This window comes from Mizuhopecten yessoensis, unplaced genomic scaffold (genome assembly GCF_002113885.1).
Source record: "Mizuhopecten yessoensis strain PY_sf001 unplaced genomic scaffold, ASM211388v2 scaffold716253, whole genome shotgun sequence".
Lineage (NCBI taxonomy): Eukaryota > Metazoa > Mollusca > Bivalvia > Pectinida > Pectinidae > Mizuhopecten > Mizuhopecten yessoensis.
Window position 1 is genome coordinate 241,490 of NW_018480024.1, and position 11,996 is coordinate 253,485.

Below are 11,996 nucleotides of genomic sequence, written 5' to 3' on the forward strand. Positions count from 1 at the left end.
ACGAAACTTAGTGATTCAACAGCAGGTGGGGAAAAAAACCGTAATAAAAAGAATATTTTCTCGTAAATTCTACTCATATTGTCTAAAACACTGATATTTTTACTCGTGTTTCTCATTAGTAAAAAATCATTGATATTCTTCCTTACGCGTGGAATAGCTTTGATATTAAACGGGAAACTATGAAACCTGATAAAACTGATTACATATGTAACATTTAATTGGTAATGGTATCGTTGTGGTTTATTGTTTCGACAGGGCACCATCAACTGTCTTCTTCCATCTTCCATGTCAACTGATGCGATACAAACACAAGTGTCTCAACTACTCGGTATGGTAACCACAAATCCAACGGATATTTTAAAAGATGTCATCAATATGCAGCCGTTCTCATTGATTTCCCCGGCAGCACTGGTAGTACAGTCGAGCTCAACAGGCTCTCTGGAAATGATTAACTTGATAAAGAACATCACCGAGAAAATAGCAGAGGACATCTTTGATAAATTATGCGCGTAAGTATTTTCGTGGACGTAGATCATATTGGATATCCTCACTAAGTATATTAATAGGACCCGTATGTAGATCATTTCGGGTATCCTCATTTAGTACTATTATAGGACCCGTATGTAGATAATGTCGGATATCCAAACACAGTATAATATGAAACCGGTATGTAAACAATTTCATGTGTCCTCAGCTAGTGTATTATAGGATCTGTATGTAGATATTATCGAGTATCCCCACTGAATATCCTATAGAGCCTGTATGTAGGTTATGCCAGGTACACTTACTAAGTATACATATATATCGAGTATCTTCAATAAGCAATGTAAACCCGTATGTAGATCATGTTACTTATCCAAACTGAATACTAACGAGACCCGTATGTAGATTGTGTCCGAAAACTTATCGGAACTTTATTTAGACCCGATCCAATAACATATAGGTCCCTCACGATCCCTGACTTTTCATTGTTTCAACTTTTGTCAAAAGTTGATGTTCCAAACAATTAACTGTTGGCCAATAAGGGACACTTTTACTTTTTCGACTTTTGTCGCCGCGACAAAGCGACGTTTTGTGTTCATATACGGCATTTTGCGAAAAAGCAACGTTACATTTTCTTAAAGGGCGATTTGTCGCTAAAGCTTTATTATATTTTACAAAGCGCCGCTTTGTAGCATAAACAAAACCCACCGTTAAATTTTTCTCTATCGGTTCTTTGGCGTTTTTCGTGGAAAGGCGAAAAAGCTTCGTTGTATTTTAAGAAAAAGCGCATGATCGCCACGAAAAATTAAAAAAAGCGCAAAAACCATAAGTGAATTCAACAAGCCACCTCAATTCTGAGATGTTCCAAAATGTTTCATCAAATTTAACATGTCTGTTTAGTGCTGATTCATGCTTATGCGATCTATGTTTTCACCACCTCGCTTATGACAGCGGCTAATGCGACTCGGTTCCCCTGTCTTTGAAGATTTGGCAATTGCACTTGTACATGCCCCCTTTGAAATTATGCATGTAAATTCTTTATCGTAAGTTACTGCTCCAGTTCTGCTATGCGATCCGATCCATTCTTGTGTTCTCATTCAAAACACGGTACCGAGGCTTCAGCAAGATGCTGAAATCGCTTTTGCAGTCAACGAACTCATAAACAAAGATATCATGTTGAGATTTGAGGACGTTCCACTCGAGACTCTATCGCAAGAGTCATCGCACCAAATGAAGGAGACATCTTGTCGGAGTGACACAATCACGATAAACAAAGATATCATGTTGAGATTTGAGGACGTTCCACTCGAGACTCTTACGCAAGAGTCATCGCACCCAATGAGGGAGACATCTTGTCGGAGTGACACAATCACGATAAACAACGAAACCTTGTATTTCTTGTTTTAATGAGTTTAAGACAAGAACACCAATTTAGTAAGTTCACACTGGGAGCAGAAATGGAGCAGAAATAAAGCATTAGAATAGTGTTCTCGACATCTCAGCTATGATCTGATACTGTCCCTATTGTGATTCCGTTTGTGCAATTGTTTATTACTGTTTGAGATTGTTAGTTGGTCCTACTCCTCATCGTCGATGATTTCGTAACAACTGTTACTTAATAGCATATGCAATGAATACTTCAAATGTTGCATTTCAATATTAACTCATTCACCCCGGAAGACACATTTGGACTCTTCCAATTCAAAGGTTGTTATAGTTCATTATGAAATTTCAGGGGTGAATGAGTTAAGTATGACCACTTAACGTGTTTAGGGACGTATTGCTATTCCTGGGGTTTTAATTATTAGTCCTTTTAGTCTTGTTCTGCCGCCAAACGGTTTCCAACATTCTTTCAGAAACACTTTACATAAGAATTAGTGGGCATTTTTAAATGCGCGAAGCACGTTTCATTTTCCGATTTGTCATCAAAAATAGGAAAACATTTTTTTTTAAATAACCCACCTTAAACTGGCTTCTAATTGGTCGAAATTAAGACTCCGACTCGTCTTCAGATTCAGTTACTCTATTTTGTTCAAATTTGATCTTTATGTACATTATGATAAACCAAACTCTTCTTCGAATTCCATTTTGTCATTGAACAAAATGGCCGCCTTGGACTGGCTTCAGAATGGTAAAAATTGAGATATAGGTCCATTTTGCACCAGTTTGATGTTTCAGCATATTATGGCACTGCGACTCTATTTTGTCATTGAATAAGATGGCCGCCATACATCGATTTTTGATTGATCGAAGCTAAAACATTGTTTGACATTTGCTACCGGTATTTAATCATATATATAGACGTTCTTTCCGAGTGCGAGTTACCATGTAAACTTATTTGGTATGACTTTAAAATCTGTCTTTGACTATGATATCTACTTTGCGCATTATAAAAGTACGACTTGAATAGGTGTGTTTTATTTTTCTCTCCTGTAGAAACGTAGCACAGTTGTCCCAGTGTGCAGCCGACCCCGCCTTCATCAGCTCAATCAAACCTGACGATACGAACTTGAAAGCCTTATTCAACCTTAACCACGTGGGAACCTTCATTACTCGTATGTGCGCGTTGAAGAATGGTAAGTTTCTATCTAGTTTGTGTGGACAGTTACCTTATCGTGTGACTATATATAGCTAAGATATAATCCTAGTCAATAGGTTGTTTCTACCACAAATGAAACGAAGTCGACATCACCGAGAAGCTTGTAATTGTTCGGCGCAGTCACTACATGATGTCATTTAGAAGACAAAACATTATATTAGAATCTTAGTATGTTACTAGGTGTCCAAGCAACTAGGCCAAACTCCCAGCACCCTCCTCAAAGCGTCAACGTGCAATTTAGAATACCCCATGCCAATGAGGTGCTTCCAGGCGATGGTATATAAGGTTACATACGGAAGCTAAATTGATAACTATTTGTTCCCTTCCCAAGTCCCATCTAATATGTAATCAAACGATACTGGTGACAAACATAACAACTAACGTTTTGCTTCACTATTCATTCAAAACTACTGAAACACCAAAAAGTATGATTTAATGAAAACCATTACGAAACAGAAAGTGATAATGTTCCACAATTTCGCAGGTACTTATTAGGAATCTCCATCCCTCCTTAACCTTGGGGAGTTTATACTGTGTTCAAATGTAACACCAACTACCAGATTTAGGTGAAGTCTTTATTCTGTAAAAACTGCCTGGAAAGATAGTGTTTGTTTTTTTAATAACCCAAACTATCATTTTCAGTATTGCCAATTCATCCAAGTAGTAGTACTGACGTAATCAATTTAATGACGTCAAAATACCCAACTTTGAACGAATTTTTCCAGAGACTGGTATGTCTGTCTTTCATAATTCCAAGCTCACAATATGAAAATTACAAGTCAAAACTTGTTTTTACTATTGCTGCTTATAAGTCCTTTATGATTTTCGGACGCAAGAGCACTCGCTATCAATGTTCACATTGCAAACAAGGAATATATATTAAGGCAGATGATATGTAGATAAATCATGGCAAATTAATTTGCTTTGAATCTCAAGTTGTTTTGGTAATGTTTCAGACTTGTATGCTAATAAGAATTGTCCATCGGATATTATAATACCTATTGGTGTGTGCGCTTATCTGCCCACAATCTGGGATAGCAGCTCGACAGAGATCCCTCTGTTCAGTGGGACAGTGATATCAGACACTCAAGTTAACTCCTTCTGCCCGTAAGTATCACACATTGATACCAACATGTCATTAACACATACATGGAAAAATGGAAAAGATACACACCGATAGTTTAATACGCTAACCCAACTTAATATTAGCAAACTGGTAAAGTATGAACACAGGGGTATCTAGGAAAGTCGCTCCAAATAAAGTACTTGATTAAAGTTAACTAAGCTACATACCAGTTGTTGTCATTACTCTAAATGGTGAACTTTAAGTAGCGTATAACAGCTACCAATTCTAAGGACTTTAGAACATGTATGTCCCGGCATGGGCCATTGTCAAGCAATGTGCTAGGAAACAAAAGGTAGTTAGAAGTACAGAGAAATACAACGATCCCATATGTTGCAACGAGTGCAGCAGATTTATTGCGGTCGCTTTTGTGTCCCCAAGTAGAAAACAAAAACAAATCCCCATATCTGCAGGGGGGCCCCGCATTAGTCGCCTCTTTCGATCTCTTTTCGCAATCCACAACAAATTGAGCTATCTCTCAAGTGGTGTCGTCATAGTCACCGAAGACCTTGACCGCAAAAAGACGGTCATGCTTATTCAAAGAGAATTGCTTTAGGTGAGGATATTGCAGTACAATTATTTCATAAAGAAACAATTTCAATGTATATAAGGAATGACATAATGTACTGATATAACGTACTGCTCACCCGCTGTAGTTACTAGTGTACACTTAACTTTACTCTTTGTAAGAGGTTTGTTGTTTTTATGTTTTAGCAAAATGGGGGATCTTTTCCGATGTGCTGCGATTCAGGTAGCTCCGTGCAATCCCAGTCTTGCGGCTATGGTCAAATCCCTGAGCACCGACCTCCTGATCACAACTTGTAGTAACCTGGCTATGGAGGGGGCTCAGTACCCTACATCGTCCCCTTTGCTAGTGTGTGCTGTGCCACATGTGACCAAGGTCCTTCCTTTGGCGGTGACTGTTGAAAGTATCCCAGGCGATCCAACCACCTTCCAGATACAGGAACTTATCGGAGACGCCATTAATATAGCATGCGCGTACGTAACGAAAATAGGGAGAGTATGGTATTAAATATCACACGTGTTATATAAACACATGCAATAAGGTAGCGACAAGTAAGATGGGTCATTGTGTTACACGTGCTTGTATACACATACAGTAAGGTAGTAAATGGATGTGACTTCATTATCTAATAAATGGGTGTAACGTGAGTATACTATAATGGATGTGACGTGAGTATACTATAAATGGACGTGACGTTAGTTTACAATAAACGGATGTGACGTGAGTATACAATAAATAGACGTGACGCGAGCATACAATTAATGGATGTGACGTCAGTATACAAGAAATGGATGTAACGTGGGTAGACAATAAATGAATGTGACGTCAATACACAATAAATGGTTATGACGTGATTATAAAATAAGTGGATGATTTGTGACAGAACTCTCTGCTTTCCTTTCACAGTATCCTTCCAGACTACTTCATGTGTGTTAGGGAGGAGTTGCCATCATCCAAAAACAGATTCGACATGTTCATCAAGGAACTTATTGACGTCAACCAATTTACTTACGGTACAGCCATTGCCAACCTGATGTGTGACGCTGGCAGAGTGAAAGGTATGTATATGAGTCTATCTTGGACTCCAGCAGACTAGATATTGTATGTACTGTTAAAACCTTAGTCAATTAAAACAATAATGCCATACAGAGCCACTCGGTAAAAAATATGATTGTCCAAGATTCCTAGTTGGGATTTTTTTTCCGTAACATTGTCAGTCGGAAACCTTCGGCACTTTCCGTAAACGAGAAAATACAGTTTATCCTCGTTTACGGAAAGTGTCGACGGTTCTCGATTGGAATATTGTATGCATATTGTTCCCGGTCACAATAATGAGACAGGCAGTCGATAGAAGTTGGAAAGATAAAATGTTGCAAAAATATTGCAAAATATCATCATCAGCATCATCAACATTATCATCATTATCATCAATCATCGTCATCATCATCATCATCATCATCATTACCAGCATCATAATCATTATATCCTCCTCCTCCTCCTCCTCCTCCTCAATTATCGTCATCATCATCATCATCATCATCATCATCATCATCATCATCATCATCATCATCATTATTATATCATCATCATCATCAATCATCATCATCATCATCATCATCATCATCATCATCATCATCATCATCATCATTACCATCATCATCATCATCATCATCATCATCATCATCATCATAATCAGCCAATGTTTAGAAAAGCTTGGTGGACAGGATCACGGTGAGCGTTTCCTGATGAACAGAGACCTTGTCAAAATATAGTTAAAACACATTTAGTCCGGTCGATCTACGATCATTGTACTAATGTATAGAAAAAAACGTCCACCAAAATCAGAAATGGGGAAATGTTTTACACTGCTTTGTGATCAAACAAAATAACAAAATAACAGTTATTTGATCAACTTAAAGTGTAATATCTAAATCTGTCGTTAAATAGAGAAAGTAAAATATAGATTCCCAAAAATTGCATAGGATTGCATAGGACACCAGTGGTCGGATGGTGCAGTGGATAGCGCATTTGCCTTTCATCAAGGCGGCCGGGGTTCGATTCCCCGATCGGACATGAAAAGATTGGGGTCACCTGCCCGACCACGTGGGTTTTCTCCGGGTACTCCGGTTTCCTCCCACACTAAGACCCCTACGCGCTAACATCCGGGCCAACAAGAGTGATTAATATAAGTTGAAATAACTTGTTTCATAATTGTTGTTAAATAAATAAAGTTTATATTTAGGTCACCAGTCAGTGCAAAATATTGGACTATCAATATTGTTTAAAAGCATACTTAAATTAAAGGTATTTTTGTTTGGTGCCTTTTTCATGATGTACTATTAGCTTGTCTCAAAAGCAATATCAGTTCAGGATTTGTTGATTTAAAAATGATATCTGTATTTGTGTTTTCGTACATGGGAAATGTTTTTTTTACAAACTAAAGATAATTAACCTTCAAATTTGGCTTAAAGGGCTGTTTTTAAGGTTTTTAAGGTTTTTAAGTTCAAATCAAACAATAAGGTGTTTTTTTTATACAACTTGCATTATAAAAGTAACAGCTACTTTGCTTTTTAATGTGTGTATAATTCATAATAGATATACTTTTTTTGGCAACGATATATTTAAATAAGATATAAAATCAGAGATCAAATATCATCAAGCAATAAAGCAATGTGTTACCAAAGAGTAAAACGAGTCAATGATATTGAAAATATTTTTTTTTTTTAACTTTTTTGTGTCGAATAACCAAATATTGCGTTTACCATAGAAAAAAAATCAACATTGGAATAGATTAGGTAAGATAACATCCGCCATTTAGGTAATTTGAAGTCATTATTACTCCATCAGATAGGAAGCATAATGGAAATTGGTAATTGAGAAGATGAAAACTATTTCAGATTATATATATTATTCCTATTGATATTGTATCGGAATAAATGCCTCGCACTCCTAATGTTTCTAATACTTCTATTCCAGCGATAACAGATATGATCCCCTGTGTAATCACCAAGGCAATAGACATCGAAGCGTGTGGAACTGCAGAGCGCATTATGGTATTTGACAATTTCAATATCACCAACCTTGCTCATGATGCCAACAAAGACCGGCAAGAGTTCTGTGGGTAAGACTGTTTCTATATAGCCACATGACAACGGCTGTTTAGCAATACACTGTTGTTATACGGCCGATCTTAGTTGTCCAGTAATACACTGTTGTCACACGACCGATCTTATTTGTCTAGTAAAACACAGTTGTTAAACGGCCGATCTTAGTTGTCTAGTAAAACACTGTTGTTATACGGCCGATAATAGTTGTCCAGTAATACACTGTTGTTATACGGCCGATCTTAGTTGTCCAGTAATACACTTTTGTTATACGGCCGATCTTAGCTGTCCAGTAATACACTGTTGTGATACGACCGACCTGATTGTCCAGTAATCGCTGATGTGATACGGCTTTGTCCAGTAATACACTGTTGAGATACGGCCGATCTTGATTGTCAAGTAATACACTGATGTGATACGGCCGATCTTAGTTGTCATGTAATACACTGTTGTTATACGGCCGATCTTGATTGTCAAGTAATACACTGTTGTTATACGGCCGATCTTAGTTGTCCAGTAATACACTGTTGCTATACGACCGATCTTAGTTGTCAAGTAATAAAAAGTTGTTATACGGCCGACCTTAGATGTTCAGTAATACACTGTTATGATACGGCCGATCTTGACTGTCCAGTAATACACTGATGTTATACGGCCGATCTTGATTGTCAAATAATACACCGTTGTTACACGGCCGATCTTAGTTGTCCAGTAATACGCTATTGTTATAAGGCCGATCTTGATTGTACAGTAATACACTGATGTGATACGGCCGATCTTGATTGTCCAGTAATACACCGTTGTTACACGGCCGATCTTAGTTGTCCAGTAATACACCGTTGTTATACGGCCGACCTTGATTGTCAAGTAATACACCGATGTGATACGACCGATCTTGATTGTCCAGTAATACACTGATGTGATACGGCCGATCTTAGTTGTCATGTAATAAACTATTGTTATACGGCCGACCTTGATTGTCAAGTAATACACCGTTGTTAAACGACCGATCTTAGTTGTCACGTAATACACTGTTGTTATATGGCCAATCATAGTTGTCAAATATGCTGTTGTAATACGGCCGATCTTTATTGTCAAACAATACACCGTTGTCACACGACCGATCTTAGTTGTCAAGTAATTCACTGTTATTATACGACCGTAATAAACTGTTGTTATACGGCCGATCTTAGTTGTCCAGTAATTGACTGTTGCTATACGAGCGATCTTTGTTCTCTAGTAATACACTGTTGTTATACGGCCGATCTTAGTTGTCAAATAATACACAGTTGTGATACGATCGATCTCAGTTGTCTATGTATTCACTGTTGTTATACGGCCGATCTTAGTTGTCAAATAATACACAGTTGTGATACGATCGATCTCAGTTGTCTATGTATTCACTGTTGTTATACGGCCGATCTTAGTTGTCAAATAATACACAGTTGTGATACGATCGATCTCAGTTGTCTATGTATTCACTGTTGTTATACGGCCGATCTTAGTTGTCAAATAATACACAGTTGTGATACGATCGATCTCAGTTGTCTATGTATTCACTGTTGTTATACGGCCGATCTTAGTTGTCAAATAATACACAGTTGTGATACGATCGATCTCAGTTGTCTATGTATTCACTGTTGTTATACGGTCGATCTTAGTTGTCAAATAATACACAGTTGTGATACGATCGATCTCAGTTGTCTATGTATTCACTGTTGTTATACGGCCGATCTTAGTTGTCAAATAATACACAGTTGTGATACGATCGATCTCAGTTGTCTATATATTCACTGTTGTTATACGGTCGATCTTAGTTGTCTAGTAATCAGTGTTGCTATACGACCGATCTTATTTGTCAAATAATACACTGTTGTAATACGACCATGATACACTATTGTTATACAACTGATCTTAGTTGTCAAATAATACAGTTGTTGTTATACGACCGATCTTAGTTGTCAAATAATACACTTGTTGTTAGACGATCAATTTTAGATGTCAAATGATACTCTATTGTTATACGGCCGACAAGCCTTATATGCTCATGTTCATGTTGAAAGCAGTGAATAATGTTAGAAATGTTTTGTTTTTTTATATTTCCAAACTTCAAAACCCAAATTAAGTTTGACAGAGTGACAATAACCATTATTATGGTGTTAATTTTGTAGATCATTTTTGGCTGATGAGTAAGTAGTATAGATGCTGTTAATGAAGTAACCACATAAAATGATCATTTATTTAGATCCTCGTCTGCTGTTCAATGACTTATCTTAGTTCTCCAGTAAGAGATTGTTCATTGTTGTTTCAGACCCATCAAGGAACTCGCCATGTGTATCTTTGACGCCATTTTGGTGCCGTGTAATGCGGACGTCGGCGCCTTCGCCAAAGAGGCGTTCTATTGGGCGATGCAGACCGATTGTTATGGCGCCAGGAATGGAACGTTTCAGAAAGTCATTGACGAGCAAAAACGAAATGGCGGCACTCCAGTCGCAATCGGCAACGCCAGAATCTACTGGCTTGGCGTTCTACTGGCCAGTGTCCTTATTTATCGGGCATAACCAAGTGAGACCTTTAACCTTTTAAACAAAGTCTACATTTGCCAATATTTAATATTCCTTAAATGAATCTAGGATACGAACGGCTGGGATTATATCTATAGTGTGATTGAGACTGTCATCAATGGCATTGTTTACCGTAGAAAGTGATAATGATGATAAACCAACACGGAGATACGTTACATTCAACAGTGATCGCAACATTGATTCAGGAAGCAAGCCGCTGTTGAGGCTTACCCAAACTTCCCAAAATATCATGATTGACTTGTTTGGTGTGCATTTTAGTGATACAGAAGAAATCCAGAACTTTGTAAATACTGTTCACCGTGCTCATCATCATATGTGTGACCTTGGGTTTACGGGTATTCATGGTCAATTGTAAGACCTTGTGTATTGCAACATACCGGTATGCATGATCAATTGTAATACCTTGGGTATTGCAATTTACCGGTATTCATGATGAATTGTAAGACCTTGGGTATTTCTATTTACCGGTTTTCATCATCAAATGTAAGGCTTTGGGTATTGCAACATACCGGTATGCATGATCAATTGTAATATCTTGGGTATTGCTATTTACCGGTATTCATGATCAATTGAAAGACCTTGGGTATTTCTATTTACCGGTTTTCATCATCAAATGTAGTACCTTGGGTATTGCAATATACCGGTATCCATGCTTAATTGTAAGACCTTCGGTATTGCAATATACCGGTTTTCATCATCAATTAATTATAAACACAAAATAGACGTTTATATAAACTTTAACGTGTAACTTCGCGTAAGCGTGTTTCAGCTCGTATACTCGCTCTCGCCATCGCAAACACAGTATTTACCTCGGTCAACATTGTCATGTAGCATTCACACGTTAAGCTCAAACACTTCATTAACTTCCGTTTATATCCGCGTATTGTGTGTAAACATTAACCGGTAGTCCTTACTCATGATAACCCTAAACTAAATATCGTTTTTAATAGCAGCATGCCGTTGTATATAGATCTTCAATTTACTGTAAAAGTACTTATTTTAGCAGACTAACATTTTTAGCGGTTTATTGAATTGAAAAGATTAGCACATTGAAGAATTGGCGCACTTATAACATATACAATAGAAACCGTATAGAGGAACTCCAATTAACACAGTAATGATTTAGCGCAATAGCAATAGCGCGACAATTGGAATACCGCAAACATATGTACGTTTACAGTATGACATCTTCAATTTAATCCAAAGAAATAAGTTCAGGCATAGAATAGTCGATGTTTTCACATTTGGAATTTTAATGTGATTTCATCATTTATACACATATATACACCTAATCTTTCACCGAGGTTTCCGTCAGCAACACTAGGCTAAGTATAACAGACAAGTGAGGTGTAAAGGTCAAACTCGTTTGGTGAAAGGTCAAGTATTCTTGTTTGTCGCTTAAAGTAAGACAGCTGTTTTGGTCTCGCTGTGTGCGTCATATCGTGTCTTAAATATCAGCGCCTGTATTAAAGAAACTGTTATCATGCCAAACGCAGATTCTGTGCTCAAGCCCAATTTCTTGTTCTAGTGATAAATAAATGAAAAATCTTCTTTTGTCCGCAGAAAGCTGTTTAAA

The 11,996-nt window shown here is 37.4% G+C and overlaps 1 protein-coding gene across 1 annotated transcript; it reads left to right on the plus strand.

The window, feature by feature from the left end:
* The first annotated feature begins 404 nt into the window (after positions 1-404).
* On the plus strand, positions 405-10,724 carry LOC110442363. The gene is made up of 7 exons (XM_021485928.1): positions 405-509; positions 2,920-3,059; positions 4,039-4,189; positions 4,920-5,204; positions 5,638-5,789; positions 7,708-7,852; positions 10,147-10,724. Exons 1-7 carry the CDS (start codon positions 445-447, stop codon positions 10,394-10,396), a joined length of 1,188 nt encoding a protein of 395 aa, XP_021341603.1. The 5' UTR covers positions 405-444; the 3' UTR covers positions 10,397-10,724.
* Positions 10,725-11,996: the final 1,272 nt, after the last annotated feature.

What these genes read in the sequence shown, in the direction of transcription:
- LOC110442363 (XM_021485928.1), top strand. Translation starts at nt 445, where the DNA reads ATGATTAACTTGATAAAGAACATCACCGAGAAAATAGCAGAGGACATC. An exon ending in ATCTTTGATAAATTATGCGC is followed by an intron (nt 510 to 2,919) that starts GTAAGTATTTTC and finishes TCTCTCCTGTAG; the next exon opens with AAACGTAGCACAGTTGTCCC. An exon ending in TGACGCTGGCAGAGTGAAAG is followed by an intron (nt 5,790 to 7,707) that starts GTATGTATATGA and finishes CTTCTATTCCAG; the next exon opens with CGATAACAGATATGATCCCC.